The sequence below is a fragment of the Ammospiza caudacuta genome, chromosome 2, assembly GCF_027887145.1.
Source record: "Ammospiza caudacuta isolate bAmmCau1 chromosome 2, bAmmCau1.pri, whole genome shotgun sequence".
NCBI lineage: Eukaryota > Metazoa > Chordata > Aves > Passeriformes > Passerellidae > Ammospiza > Ammospiza caudacuta.
Window position 1 is genome coordinate 60,909,648 of NC_080594.1, and position 16,213 is coordinate 60,925,860.

A 16,213-nucleotide genomic window follows, 5' to 3' on the forward strand; every position below is an offset into this window, starting at 1 on the left:
AACAATCATTCCTGGAGTTGAGAACATCTTTCTCTATTTTTCTCTCGCCTCTGCTCCAGCCAGTTTTTCACTCCAGTTTCCACTCAAGAACTGCTCTCAAGTGCTCTCAACTGCTCTCAGCCCTCTCTTCCTATTGTACTTCTTGTCCTGGCAGCTCAGCCTTGTTCTGTGACCCACATCCCTTCAGTTCGGCCATCAGGCCATGCCCAGTGTGCTGATGGTGTCTATAGGTAAGTAAAAGGCCTTTTCTCCATCTCATCCAAGCGTTTTTTAATTCTCTTCTGTGGCACTAAACTCTGTGAAAGACTTTCTCAGTTTAAGAAAACAATCATTTGTGTGCATGATTCATTTTGCTTGTGTTGAGAGTTTACTTCTTTCATCTTTGCAGATGAGTAAATGTGCTTTCTTTGAAATCTGGCACTTTAGGCTCATCCGTTGTCACAATATTTATCAGCAAGCAAATGGGATGGCTGCCCCCCACCAGGAACCAGCAATGCTAGTGTCAGGGAAGAGTATAAGGGCTTTCAGGGATGAACCAAGTTAACTGTTGCTACTGAAACACAGTCATAAGAGCAAAGCATACAAGTATGTAATTCCCACAAAAGCACTTAGACAATCTGCAGGTCAGAACTGTGTCACTTCTCTAAACACTATCCTTAGAATAGGCTGCCTAAAACATTCCAGAATATTTTCTTTTTTCTTACAGGCAAGAGTACTTCTAGCATATCATCTGATTGGAGAAGTCTCTAAAATGTTCTGATGAAGGTAAAGCTGAAAGGCAAAATCTGAATGATGTGAAAGGGCTGTGACGGGAAACATTTGTTGCACAGGATACTAAATATTTCTCTAAATTACTGTATGCCCAGGTACATCTCTACTAATTCTGTCAGCCTGAAGACAGGAAGAGCAGAACAATTAACCTCTGCACATGTGAACTCTTCCATCCCACAATGGCCCTCTTCTTCAATACCCTCCATTTGGGAGGGTCCCTTGGCCACACCACCCTCCAGTGCCTGCACAATACGTGCTGATTACTGGTGTTGCTAGTTGGTAGAGCCCAGGTGGCATTTTTTAACCTTTCTCTTTTGATTTCTAAATTGCCAATAGCTAGTGACGAAAACAAGGCTCAACAAGGCTCAACAGAGTTTCATCCAAAAGAAATGCATCTTTCCCTATGGGTTTAACTCAAGTAACTAACTGCATGTGGGAATCACTTTGTAATACCACTACTCTTCTGTTCAGTAACGAGACTCAAGGACAAAACCATTTGGTTGGCACTGGAAAAGAAGAGCAAATGCATCAAGGCTCAGCTTAGTGCACAAACTCAGCCACAGTCTGTGAAATCGAAGCTTGAGGCAGAAGCAGGGTCTTACATTCCTGTTGAGGGAGCCAGGTGCCCAGCTTTTTTGATGACATAAAGTGTGGTCAGCTGCATAAAGGCTCCAGCTATCCGTGCCAGGTCAACAAGAGATGAGATAGGGCAAGATATGTTCTGACATCTGCTCACAGGAGGGAAGGTTTGGGACCCAAATGCTAGGGATCAGACAGTGAGCCTGTCATCATCACAATTTAGTGATACAACACACATTTGCAAATTTTGCCTTGGATTTCCTTAGTGAAAAACCCATATTTATGAATATTCCTTGGATTGTCTGAGTGAAAAAAAAATGTATATAAAGGCTTTAATCTGATTTTCAGCTACTGCTGTTTGTGCCATGTACACATGTCAGTGTGAGATCCAAAGCTGAATGGCAGACCCTAGTCAGGGCACTGGTGTATGGCTACTGTAATTATTTGCATCATTTAAAGTCTATGGAGCAGTTTGTGGACCCCCATGATACACTGAGTAACTTGCTATAAAATGACTCTTGAAAGAAGCTGACTATCATTAAAACCTAGGAAATTAATAGAAAAGCTTTTGTTTTGATTTGTCTTACCTAACTGAGGTCAATGTATCCATCTCTTCCTGTATATACAAAGTCTAAAATGCCTCCTACCAATGGAAGACAGAAGTATGGGAATGCATATGCACCAAGGCTTCTATAGCCAGCATCTTCCATCCAGGAAGCTGAGCAACCTCTTCCTTATCTCCTTGTTTAGAAAGTTTAAAAATCATGCTTCATTTAGCCCTGGAATTAACAGGTGCCTGGCTGCATCAGAGGTTAAATTTGTTGGAGTCAAAATACACTAATAAGTAACAGTCATTCCTCATATCTCAAGGTAGCAGGGTTTGCTCTTGTTTACAGAGCCCCCTTATGTAGCTGAAGCAGCCGCCAGAGCGGAGAGGAGGTGACCTGCTGGCGGCTGCCTGTCCCCCTGACAGAGAGCCGAGAGGGAATGAGCAGCGCAGGGCGGCAAGGGCAGCAGGAGACACGGGGAGGATGTCCTGCACCGCAGACGGGCACAGGGCTCTTAGTGGTTAAAGATGACAACAAATGTGCACCTCTGTCATCAATCCCTAGCAGCAAGCCATATCCATGGAGAAACTTAGACAAACCAAAAAGGTCCTCAAAAACAAGTGAGGTTTTGTTTTTTGAATAATGATAATGTACTGAGGAAAGCCATTATCCTATTTATGGTTTGTTGTTCAGACTCCCAGCCAACAGCACACCATACTCCGTGAATATATACATTCTAATGACATGATGGGGCAGGACACAGATGTTATGGGTTTGTCACACAGTCCTGCCTGGTTTGGCTTAACCAGCATTGAAATGAAATTGCCAAGCATAAAAAGCACTTGCAATTGATAACAACTGCCAGGCCAGTGTATTCTAATTGCTATAGCATGATTGCACATGAAAACATGAGAGAAGGGGGAATAAGAAGGAAGTGATAAATGCAAAGATTCAGGGGACCAGTCCAAAGAACAACAAATTCAAAACAATTCAAGTTGAAACCATGTAGCAATTTTGTTATGTTGAAGCAGAATTGTGACTAATTTAATTGACTAAAGAATGAAAAGAGAGTCTGGTCTCAAATACTGTCAAAGACCACTTGCTGCTCTTCTCTAGGGATGGCCAGGCAAGAGAAAACCTAGCAGATTAGGATTATGTATCACTTTGCCTCTTCCCACTAAGGTGGAAATGTGTTTCTGGATCATCATTCTCGTCCTTATTTGCTTGTGTGCTTTTGTAGCCAAAGTCTTACAAGATTTTAAAAATTTGGGTATTTTTGATACACATGCCTTCCCTGTCAGGCTCATCTAACATGCTACTTCCAAAGCAAAGTTTTAAAGGTAAGAACTATTTGCAATTCCCCTTGACTTTGATTATAGATTCCTTTAAATTCTTGGTCTCTAGTCAATCCTCTGAATAGCTGAGGCAATGAAAATGAGAGGCCATTGTTGTCAGATGAGTTTTTGATGAATAATCTATCCATCATGACAAATTAGACAAATGTGCAGAAAAATTTGATTAGAAGAAAAGTGACTTGTTGATACAACACAAACAGGGGTTTACTTGTATGTGGGGCTGGATTTGCAAAGAGCATTGATTTTTGCAACCTTTCTGTGTTTTTATCTCTTCTGTACAGTTCGGTGTTTTAAGAGATAAATGAAAGAAGGTGAATGCCTGAACTGAGATCCAGATGGGCCTTTGTCCTCACTGCACAAATCTAACCTCCTCTTTATAGAAGGCTTACCCTGGGGACAACCTCCATGGAATTCTGAAACCATGATGGAGAGCAAACCAGCTCTTCAGCACTGTGGATAACTGGGGCTCACTTCCCAGCCCTCTTTTATCTGGCAATGTAGACATAGCCTTAGAATCCTTCCACTGTCTCTGCAACTGGACAAGTACATCCAGAAGCCAATTCCAACTTTGGGAGAGCTGCCTTATCTTCTTTAGGATATGCCTCTATCACTCCACTGCATATAGTGAAAGCCAAGGCAATTCAGTAACTAAATCTTCTTGTAAATCCTGCCACTTGAAAAAGAGAGAAACAAACTGAGGTTCTTGTGGGATATTTTTTTTTTCTTTCCAAAATATTTGAAGATTGTTGAGGAGTACATTTGGTCCAGGTAGCTCAGTGTGAAGATACAATGGGAGCTGCAGGTGGAGCTCTGGGTGTTGGGAGCCCGAGGCAAGAGGCCATGGACTGCAGGCCCTTTGCATAACAAAGGGCACAGGGACCTGTGGCACCAGCCAGGTGACCAATCACTCAGACACATGGCAGGAGCCCAGCATTCAATCGGAAGGATCCAGATTTTTGTGCACATCGAAGCTATGGGTGTAAAAACCCGGGATTTCTTTTGTTCAGGATCCCTCCTCGAAGGCACCAGTTCGAGTTATTGCTGCATCATGATAAATTTTTTTAAAGGAACCAGAGGATTGAGACTCTGCTGTGGGAAACCTGGGGTCAAACAGGTGAGGAAACCTGGTCTGACTGTGGAGTGGGTGTGTGGGGAGCCAAGGGGGACACGTCAGTCACTGCAACCACCCCATTTTGTATAACAAAACTACATTGTGAAGAGACAGAATGAACCTTTTCTCAACAATCTATATGCAGAAGTGCTTTTTTGCAAACAGATTCAATAATACCTATGAACACAGCTAATGAAAAAGAGGAATTGCTCTCTAATGAGAAATGGAGTAGATACAAATCTTATCACACTTCCTAATACAGGAAGTGTGAATTCTGTATTTTAGGGAAGTTATAGCTCAGGCAGCTATCTAGGCTATCAGGTCAGACCATACCTCCATGCTGTATGACAGCCACAGATATCTGTGATGCATCTCAGAGAAAAGATGCATGTCAAAATCCTGGAATTGCAACTGGAGAGCTCTATTCTTTGAAAAAAAAATGAGGCTCTAGAACCAAATAATCCTTTAGAATTTCAGAGGATATGGGTTAATATTAATACTAAATTAATCTATTTTTTTCATTTGGATTCTCTCAAGTGACTCACCAAGCACCCTGGATCCTCCCAACCTGAGGCAACTAATGTTACGTGTTGATGGAAACATGTCAGAAAAAAAAATTAAACCATCTTCCTGTGGTAAATTTTGATTTTTATGAGAACCACATTTTCCATTTTTAAGATACAATTTCCAAGCAACTCTTAAGTATGGCTAAAAAACATATCCACAACCGTCAGGAATCATTGGTTAGCAAATGGAAAGAAAGCTCAGGTTCAAAACAAACAATGTGGATTTGCAACCTTTTGAGGTTTCATTGTAGGTATCACAATAACTAGCCCTTTTACCCCTAACACCCAACAGCAAGAATTTGTTCCCTGTCTCAAAATTCACAAAGAAAACAAAAATGTGAGCCCTGAATGCTCAACCACCAGCAAGAAAATAAAAACAACACAGAACACATTCTTTGCACATCTCTCAGTTTTGACTGGTTGGGGTCCTGACTCATGAGTGTTGAAAGTTTGGGGTTGCCGAAACTGCTTTTGTTTGTCACTAATAATCACTCATCCCAGGGAACATGTGGTTTACTGTCTCATGCCAGGCCTCCAACGCTAGGGGCTGAGGTTCCTTGGTGAGACAGCCTCTCCCAGCTCCAAGACATGTTCTTCCGCATTATCAGAATATTTTATTTTTTTAAGCATCAACTGTAAAACAAATAGGTCTTTCCCTTGATAGACATTATGATTTTTATTTTTTTAAGATTAATTTTGTTAGCCACAGAACTTTTGCAATGTTTCAAGACCACTGATAGCTGACCAGGATGGAAAAGAACACAAGTACATGCAGCCTGCTGTTTGTTTGGTTTTAATTACTTTCTCTGCCATGGCTAGAGACTTCTGGAATTATCCTCTTTGTGGAAATAAAGTTAGGCAGTTGGGCTTTTCTATCAAAATGCTTAGCTGAGTAATAAGGCTTGGGGGAAAAGTAACACAGGGTGAGTTTAGAGTTGTATTGAGTTGCCTGGTAAGCAAAGGAACGTTCTTCAGAAGTGCCCAGGTAAACTGCATTTTCTAATGTGTTTTCATTCGCTACGGTCTCTCTCATAGAACAGTCTCAGGATTAGTCATTTGGTTTTCTATATTGCCTCTTGCAGGCAGATTCAGGCAGCCCACAAATACCACCTGCCCCAGAGAAGGCAATGCAGAGTTCTTTTATAGTAGCCATTCTAAGAAGAAACTCCCATAAGAAAATATTCCAGTCCATTTTCTGCCTAGCAGTATCTCTGCACAAACAAGCAATTCCACTTCAAGCACTGACTACAACTGACATCCATTCCCTGCTCCCAGTTTCTTCCAGGAACATGGTAATCTCATAACTACTCCAAAAAAAGTCCTTCAAGCACATAATTTAGACAAAAGTTTAATGCAAATATCTTACAGGACTGAGCACTTAATCCAAAGGGTCAGATGCCCAGAGTGGAACTAGGCTCTCCTAACATCAAACAACTACTATATAATCATTCCAGTACAAGAAATAAAAATTTTACAGTGAGTATCATCATTCATTGGAACAACATGCACAGGGGCATGCTGGTCTTCCCATCACTGGAGTTTTTCCAGTTATGACCAGACAGGGTGCTAGATAATTTCATTTAGGCTCCCTTTCCCCCAGAATATTGGACTAGATGATCTTTTGAGTTCTCTTTCAACCTGGACTATTCCATGATTCTGTGATATATATCAACACATTAACTAGTAATCCAGACTCTATGGTTTTAAGCTGGTAAAAGGACTGAAAAACAAGTGGGGAGTGACCGAGGGAGTTGGGGCTGTTTAACTTGGAGAAGAGGAGACTCAAGGAAGACCTTATCACTCTCTAAAACCACCTCAAAGGAGGATGTATGAAGGTGGGAGTTAGACTCTTCTCCCAGGTAACAAGTGACAGGACAAGAGTAAATGGCCTGAGGTTGTGCCTGGAAAGGTTTAGATTGGATAATTCTCTTCACTGGAAGGATGGTCAAGCATTGGAAGAGGCTGCCCAGGGAAGTGGTGGAATCTCCATCGTCGGAAGCACTCAAAAATATGTGAATCTGGCACTTAGGGACATGGTTTAGTGCTGGACTTGACAGTACTGGATTAATGTTTGGACTCTGGGATGTTAGAGGTCTTTTTCAACCTTAACGACTCTATGATTCTCTGTTTCTGTGATTGTTAAAAGAAATATAGACATTTACTCTGTTTTCTTATGACTCCAAGAAATGAGACAAATCATGTTCCAGAAGGAGGTTTTGTTTTCCCTGAGTCCTGCAGGGAACTTAGGGCAGCTGATACCAACATAAGTGCAAGGGGAATCACCTTATGTGCATATATTTCTCATTAATGATATTTCAGCTCTGATAGAGACTTGGCTTGTGGAGCAGGAGTTTTTTATTACATAGCAGGTTGTATAGTTGGAGTTTCAGCTAGACCCCAAATCTCTGCTGTAATTCCAGACTGGAATTACAATGAAGGGATTCAGAACCTTATTAAATTCACTGGGGAGGCAAGTACCATTCTGCTCAAGCAACATCTAAAGGATGACTCACAGGAGATATGTACACAACAAGACTGCCTGATCTGTAGACAACATTTCTTGCTGTTCCCATACTCACTTCTTGGTAGGAACATTGCTCCCAGAAAGAATGCACTTTATTCTATGCCTGTCTCTTCTAAGAGGGGTTTAAACCACCAAGGCACTTGCACTGCCACAGCAAAATTTGACTTTACAGTTCTAACCAAGCCTTGCTGCAAAATACCCTGTGAGTGTCAGAGTGAGCAGCAGAAATAAGAGGAGTGTTCTGACTGTAGCACTATAAATTGGCTTCTTCCCGGAAGGCAGAGAATGTCTTGGCCTCCCTTCTAGGCCTGCTTATGTATTTTACAGGTCTCATTTAAGCTGCTTTGGAGAAAATGCATAAACAGTCGTGGTAGAGCTGCCAAAAGGGGGTCCCAGGCCCATTCCTGAAATGAAGCATTAAATGCTTTGGAAAATGTCTTTCCAGGACCACCTTAGCATACAGATCTTGGCCTGACTATTCATCGGCTGGAGCTTTCTATGCTGTCAGCCCTGCTGAAAGGAATGGAGGGGAGATGTTATTAGCAAATAAAGATATCCAGCAGCAGATCAGGTATTCATCCTCTCAGCCATTCAGAAGGTTTGCACACAACAGGACTCAGGGCAGGTCCTCAGCCTGTCTATCAATGGTCTCAGGCTGCCTGCATACCTGAGGACAGGCAAAGCAAGAGAGGTAGTCAGCAGTGGGCTTTGGGCTGGGAGATGTCTGCATTCCTCTAATGGGCTGATAAGACCATTTTCAGCATGAAACAGTACGTGCTACTATATTGTCAAATACTGGTTTTTATACACAGGCCAAGGACATTGTCCTGCATGTTTCTGGGAAGTTAAAGTTAAGTGCTGTAAAATTAGCCCCTAACAGAAGAAATAGATTTTGTCTACATAAACACACTGATTTTAAATTCTGGTAGCAATTTTTTGGCCTCATAATAAACACACCACTGTGTGTTTATTTCTGATTCTGAAACCTAAAAGAAGCCAATAACCCAGTAAGAAGTCCTAGCTATTTATTTTCCTCTTGATTCATACCCATTAGTGTATGAAAGTGGCAATTTTCCAAACAGGCACTCATTTTGACAAATGCATTTTACTGACCCCTTTTACAGAGGGCAGACCTGGGAGGATATGTAGAAGTTTCTGCAGAAAATGACCTCACTGTTAAGTAGTAAGGATGCCAGATATCTCCAACTCAGCCATCCATAAGTCATCTTGATTTGTCAGATGCATTGGCTTTTAAAAAGCTCAAGGTAAGAACATCCATGGGAATAACAAGCCTTGTCAGCTTCATTTCATGTTTCTAGCAGCAGTCAATAGCAAAGGTGTCATCCTCCCACATGATTCTTCCAGAAATTTTCCTGTATTTACATAATGCCATCAGTCTTAAAAGGCTTTCCAATAACTATAAATTCCACTTTTAATAATTGCCTAATTGGAAATTAGGACCAGGATTTTCATCATTAAAATCCTTAGACCGCAGCCACCTGTGATGCCTACACAAATGCATCTCTCCAAAAGCTTTGTGAAACTGCAAACTTGAGAACACTGTTTATTTTCCTTCTCTCTACACCTAAAAAATCCTGACAAAAGCTGGGATTGGTGATACTGCACACTTCTTCTAAAGAGCTAACAACTGTGGACTGACAAGCTTCCAGTGTCAGAGTTGATATTCTCAAGCTAGATATGCAGAACTCTGTTTATACTATGTACACATCTTCAGCTGGGCTTAAACCTGTGTGTTCACACCTTCATGGCAGTTCAGGTGTTCAGCTAAATGTGAGCTTATGCTTACAGACAATCCGAGGAACAAGCAGACAGGCACAAAGCAGACAATGCCAAATTTGATGATGTAAGTAGTCAGCACACCCATCTTTGAAAATCTGTTGCTGCTATTGGGCTTCACCAGGCCTGTAGTTTTACTTCTATCTGGACTTTTATTTCTGGTTCTGCAAAGTGTGAGGTTTTCTTCCTTGATTGCACACTGCCTGGAGGGGCATGTGCACAAGCTAAGAGATCCATGCCTTTCTCCAAAGGTTTGTTACTGAGCACTCAAAGCAAAGTTGTCTGGTTTCATTTTTTGCATTAAAACTCTGACACATTATGTTGCCTATTTTTGCTGCTACTTAGAATTCCCCAGCTCCAACACCTCTTTGTTTTTCCAGTAATCTCTTCCTCTTCACTGACCCATATACCCACAGTTCAGCAGCTAAGCCATACTGGGTGCACCACTGGTGCCTGTGGGTAACCTCATTCACCTCTTGGCCAATGGCTCTTCTCACTCTCTTGCAACACTTATCAAATGGGAAAATCCCCTTTGCAGAAACCCACCTCTGTCATCTTCACAGCTGGGTAAAACTGCATTGTCTTTTATTCTAACACTGAAATAAAAAAAACATTAAAAATTCCTACAATCTGGAATTGCCACTCCTACTGTGAGGAAGAGAAAGGTGACAGGGTTTTAAAGCAAAGCAAAGATTTTTCAAAGTAAATTCAGTTATGAGCCAGGTTTTACTGCAATTTCCAGAGCAAAGTTATTAAAAGAAGATGCAGAAAAATGTAAAGAACTAAAAATGGGCCAATATCCTCTAAATGGTCCCAGGACATTACTTATGGGACATTGCAGATCCTGAGTCTCTCTGACCGTGTTTTTGGTCAAGTGAGGGTGGGAGGCAGGAAGATGTGGGAGATCACTTAAGGCTGCTGAAAATAAAGACGTATCTATCTTACAGATACAGTTCACAATAAGCACCTGATAGGAAAGATTTACTTCAGAAAATGTCAAAACCGACAAATTTACTTTCTGCATCCAGTGTTCTACATTCATCCTTAATGTAAAAGACATGAATAATTAAAACTTCTTACCTAGTAGAATATATCTCCAAAGAAAAAAATAGATCTGAATATAGACAATTTTCTTAGCATTTACAAGCCTTATTTTTGTGTCATTCTTTTCCTTAAAAGGCTGTTGAAATTTTTGGTGATTAGTGCAAAGATTAAAGCTGAGCAGAAGAACTGGTGTAAAAGCTTTGTGTAAGCTAGAGAGGTACAGAAAAAGGGAGTAAAATAAAACAGCAATAAAAACAGGACCGGATGTACTCACTCATCACTAGACATGTTACATGATTAATCGCTTGTCCTCATTGTAACAACGAAGCCAGGAAATCCACAAAACCTCAGCATGTATGTAATAGTGCATTTCTAGCTAACAAATTACAGCTATCAAGCTACAGAGAGAAGCATGCACTACATTTAGTATAATTTAACATACTGGCCTTGCCTGAAAACCTGGCAAAGTCTGCTACCATGCCAGCCTGTAGCATCAAAGCTCTGTATTTCTATGAGGGTGAAAATTCAAGTATTTAGCATTTACATGAGATTCAGCCAGAAGGACGACGACCGGGGCTATTTACGCAAAGTAGTTCATCGTGAAGGGGCTTGTGATGCTCCAGTCTGGCCAAAACATCCATCGCTGACCATAAACACAGCAAACATTCTAAACAGGTTGTGGTGGCATTACCTGGAGCCAAAGCACAAGCCTGGTTGCATTTTATGTCAAACCACTGACCAGCCCTGCTGCTGCTTGGAAAGTATGGCCGACATCCGATTGTGGGTCGCCCCGTGAGGTTCACCAAACCACCAGCAGGAGAGTGGTTATGCTGCTTTCTTCAAAACATTTTTGTGGCTTTCTTGAGAGCACGGTACTTGTCAGGTGAGTAGCGCAGTCAGGATGGTTTTATCTCCTTTTTGCCATTATATGTGCTCCAGTACCATCCCAGAGGCCTCTCCTCTGCTCAGCTGTAAATAGAGCGCACGAAGAACCATTCTCTGGAGGGCTGCAGGCATCAGAACACATTTTAAGGCTAACAAGGAGAATATTCAGTCTGAACTCCCATACGCCAAGAGGAAATACCCAGTTATTTATGTAACTATACCTAAAATATTTTTTATATCTTTCAAACATAACACAAAGAACATTTTTACCTTTTATGCTGCAATTTTCAATCATGTCAACCCCTGACCAATACATTCTCAGGGGGAGAGGACTGCAATTCTGAAATGGTTATTTCAGGTCTTCTCAAGGGGTGGTTAATTAGCTGTTAAATTATCTCTCTGCACCTAAATTAACACATGACCACCTAACATGCCTGTTAACATCCATCTGCCACACACCATCCTTTGCCAATGACCTCTTTTCCTGGAGCCTCATCAATCAAATTCAGCTTGGCAGGAGACTTCTTGTTCACGTAGAGGAGAGTGTGAGATAATTCCCACCACCTCCCTGAGCAAAGGGCAGGAGGCATCAGTCAGCTTCACAAAATGAGAAGCAAAGAAGAGTAAGACAGTAGACCTACCCAAAAGATCTTCCAGAAGCCCCATGTCAGCGCTGAGCAGAGAATTCCCTTATTCCAGGCAATCACAGTGTTATGAACCTCATACATCTTAATGCAGTCTTTGTGCACACTGTTGTGGTTTTTATTAAAAAGTCATGCCCTTGGGAAAACAAAATCAAGAAAGATAACATCATGTGAAATGTTAGATTCTTTTATTTCTAGTGTTATCTTTGGGAATTCCTAGACTTTCATGTAAGCATGGGTTTGCTATTGCCTTGAAGGTGAGTCATCATTTAGAACAGGGTAAGAATTTTTATCCTTTTGACTCCCCACAGAAAGGTAAAAAAACCCAGTCAGGTACTTAGGATAGGATGGTTTGGGTAGGGATGGTAGGGACCTTTAAACTCATCCAGTTTTGATCCCTCTGCTGCAGGTAGGAACACCTTCCACTAGACCATGTTGCTCAATCTGGTCCTGAACAATTCCAGGGATAGGACATCCACAAATTCTCTGGGCTGAACCTCGCAGCACCTCGCCATCCTCAGAGTGAAAAATTTCTTCCAGATATCTGATTAAATCTCTCCTCTCTCAGTTTAAAGCCATTCCCTTCTTCCTCTCACTTCATGCCCTTGCAAAAAGCCCCCCTCCCAGCTCTCTGGCAGACCCCTTTAAGTACTGGAAGATGCTGTAAAGGCCTCCCCAGAGCCTCCTCTTCTCTAGGCTGAACAGCCACGGGTCCCTGTCCTCACAGGAGAGGTGCTCCAGCCATCTGATCGTGTTAGTAGCCTCTTCTGCACCTACTCCAGCAGGTCCATGTCCTTATGTTGGGGAGCCCAGAGCAGAACTTAAAAAGTTATTACCTTCCAAATGATGAGGATTTTTCTACATGCAACCAGTTTGGGACAGTCTCTGAGTGATTTTCAGATTTGCCTGAAAAGGCCCACAGTTTGCAAGTGTTATTACAGAAAAGTATCTGAAATTGTAAAATATTAGTTTGATCATATTTGGGAGAGCAATAAAAATGCTAACTATTGTGGGATTTGGTAAATACAAGAAGTCATTGTGAATGTCCAAAACTCTTCAGAAGAGCCCAGGATCATTGTTCCATTTTACAGACTGACTCCTTCCAACATATTTCACCTTCTTTGAGGGTATCAAACCTTCTTCAGGGTCAATGAAGTGTCTGCAGCATAGGACTTGAGATTGGGAGACCTTTTAGGAACAGAGAGCAGTATAAAAATCAAGTCAGGGAAGCAAAATGCAGAAATTTCATGGAATAGGTGCCAAGGTTGCTATGTGGGGTCAATGCAATCCACAACCCCTGCTGAAAGGTACTAGTTAGACTGAGAAGGTGGAGTAGTTAAAAAGCCCCACCCAGCAAGGACACTATAACCAAAAAGAAAGAAAACCTTTGCAGCCTTTACTCTTCTCAACAACCCAAGACTGTAGAAACCGCACATTTAAAAACAGACTTGAAATATAGGACACAACTGCATTTGAACTTTTGACTTGCAAACAAATTTGCAAACTGTCTTTTGACAGTTGATAGGAAATTAATTTAAGTTCAAATTAAGTGAGGTCCAGGGTCAAGATTGTGTTGTGACCACAGTTCATTCTCTTTCATTTTCTCCTTGTTAATTAGAGACAATTTAATGAGCTTTAGCTTTACTGCACTTACAATTTAATTACTGGAAAATGTTTATATTTTAAGAAAGAAAATTGAAAATGAAGGATGGAACCAACAAACCTTCTCATTGCTGCCATGTATTCAGATTAATGGTTATTTCCCAAATTAATCTAAATCATTCATCCAGTGTAATTTGGATGGCAGCAGGAAGGATGACTTTTTGTGTACCTAAATTTTTTCTTAACAGTTGTGGTAAGCTAATACATAAAGAAAAATAAATTAAGTCATATTTTTAAGACACAGACTACAAGACAGGCATATACCATAAGCAGTGCCATTCCAACACTTGCAGAAGACAAAAAAAATCTCACAAGATAATTTTAAACAAAAATTACCAAATTCTCTAAAACCATGTCTCTAGCAGTCTCTCACAAGCACTTTGATCATTCTGATGATCTTGGAGAATTTCCAACACTCACCTCATTTCTCAGGCAGGCACAAGAAAAGAGGTTTTGTTGAAGATGCCAGCATGTACTAAGCTTGTCAGGATGTTTCAGGCTTAACCCTTTGAAGACTCTGATGGCCCTGAAGATAAAATATTCACATAATGGTTTACAGCAATAAATTAGGACACAAGCAAAGTTTTGAACCTCCTAAGCTAAAAGAATGAAAAATATGTATAATCTGTTGCCACAGAAATATTAATTAAGCATCTCACAGTCCTGTAACAGTTAGCTTGGATGCTCTCCTCTTCCCAGTGCCTTTTAACTCCAATGGGTTTAGCTGTGAACTCCAACTCTCTCATACATATTGCATAACATACTGTGAAGAGTTCAACAGGACACCCGAGTATTGCCATTTCTCTTGACATAATTTCTCTGCTTTTACAACTTGGTTTCCACCGAGCCATTTTATAATTTCCCACAGAAACATCATGCGTCTCCTCTGAACTACAACTTCCAGCAGAAGCAGATGGTTCTTTGTTATATTTCTGTCCATATTGATAGCATTTTCACAGCATCGTGTCTGATGTTGTGTGGTTATCAATCCAGTTGCAGCATCTGTTCACAGCACAATATTATGGGGCAATAATCTGAAAATATGACCTTCTAAGGTCTTGACTACTTGCTATTAAAGGTTACTGTTTATCTAAATTGAGACCTGATGCAGCTGGGTGAGACAACTGGGATTTTGCCAGCTTTCCAAAGGACTGAGTTTTGCTCTGTGTCTGGAAGCCAACCAGCAGCACACTGCACATACAGCCGCACGAATTACGGAGTATGTTTGAGTTACATTATACTTCAGTATCAACTTAAAAGTTGCTTTTAGATCAGCATAAAATCCAAGGGTTTTGCAAGCAGTAAATTGGGTTCCAAACCAAAGCAACCACAGATTACTTTCCTACAGGAGTTAAAAACTCAGCCAAAAGCAAGTTTAGCTCTTCTTCACTGCTTGATGATTTCTGGTAGGCAAGCCTTGTTCCATAGCCTCACAGCTAAGACTCCCCTTGCTGGTTTTTAACCACTTCCACCAGACAAGAATAAGAAGGCCAGAAGTCACATCAGGACAGCAGAAAAGGGTCAGAAGAGAAGCTGAAGATGACAGCTGCACTACAAGACTTGACAAGGGACAGAAAAAAGGTAGAAACCAGCAATAGCCACAAGGAAAGTGTAGGAAGAGCCTCTGATTTAACTCAGAAGTTAAATGAGGTGGAGGCTGCACAAAACATGAGATTGGAATTGAGTGGGCTACAGGGGCAAATAGCAGAAAGAAGTACCACATTATCACACACACTCTTTTCTCAATATTCATCTGATTTCTGGTTGAAGCACCGGAATTCCAAAAACCCAAGTCAAATGAGTTGCACAAGTGTTCTCTTTTGCCCTTTCTTAATTAAAAACAAACAAATCAACCCAAGTAAATGCACACAAAGTTCCCTCACGGTCCTACAAGCAGCAGCAATTTTCAGAGGGACAAAGACAATGCAGACTATATGTTCTGACTACATAAAGGTCCTAAGTTCAGTTTTTGCCATTTCTTTGGAAAGGTGCTGTGTGGTCACGGAATAGATAGCCAGTACCCTGACCACAGACACGGCCTCATGCTTGTCACTGTTGGTTCCCTTGCCCCTAGCAGTCACACGTTTCTTCATGGTTCGCCTCAACAGCAGGGGGAAGAGACAGGGTTTGATTAATATGGTGCTCAATAACCAGTAAGGTCAGTGATCTGGGTACATTTCTGCAGCCTTGGCATGACTCACTTTCCGTAGCCACCTTCCAATCGGAGGCTCGGAGCAATCGCCAGCATGGAATTCAGTCACACCAGAAGCTCAGGCTAGGGACTGAGAGGAAGGTCTGACCAACAGCAGCAAGAGATGGAGTAGCACACATGTTGGGCGAAGACTATGGACTAGCTGGAGACTTAACTCTCAATTTAATACACCAAGGTTAAACAAAGTGCATGGATACTGTTCTGTGGTTGAATGAAACCAGCCAGAACCAGACTGCTGAATGAAAGAAAAATAAAGTCCGGGGCAGGAAGAAAAAAGCTCAGATTTATCTTCCACATGAATATCTTCTTTCCCTTTATGAAAAACTTTTCCTCGTTTCCAACTCACTACTTGCCTTTTTTTGAACATACAGTATTTGAAGAGTAAGTTATTTACTTGCTTCAGTTAACATTTATTTTACATGTGATTGACCATGAGGCATTACCCAAACAAAAAATCTTTGAAACAGATATGGTAATGAAACACAAGAATGCTCCTTTTAGAAGCAATCTCAAAA

The 16,213-nt window shown here is 41.2% G+C and overlaps 1 protein-coding gene across 1 annotated transcript in view; it reads right to left on the minus strand.

Moving 5' to 3' along the window:
• Positions 1-15,579, minus strand: part of LOC131572413 (twist-related protein 1-like) — a 70,164-nt gene extending 54,585 nt beyond the window's left edge. The window contains exon 1 of the mRNA XM_058825587.1: positions 15,508-15,579. Within this exon, the coding sequence (XP_058681570.1) occupies positions 15,508-15,579 (72 nt within the window). The remainder of the gene's footprint in view (positions 1-15,507) is intronic.
• Positions 15,580-16,213: the final 634 nt, after the last annotated feature.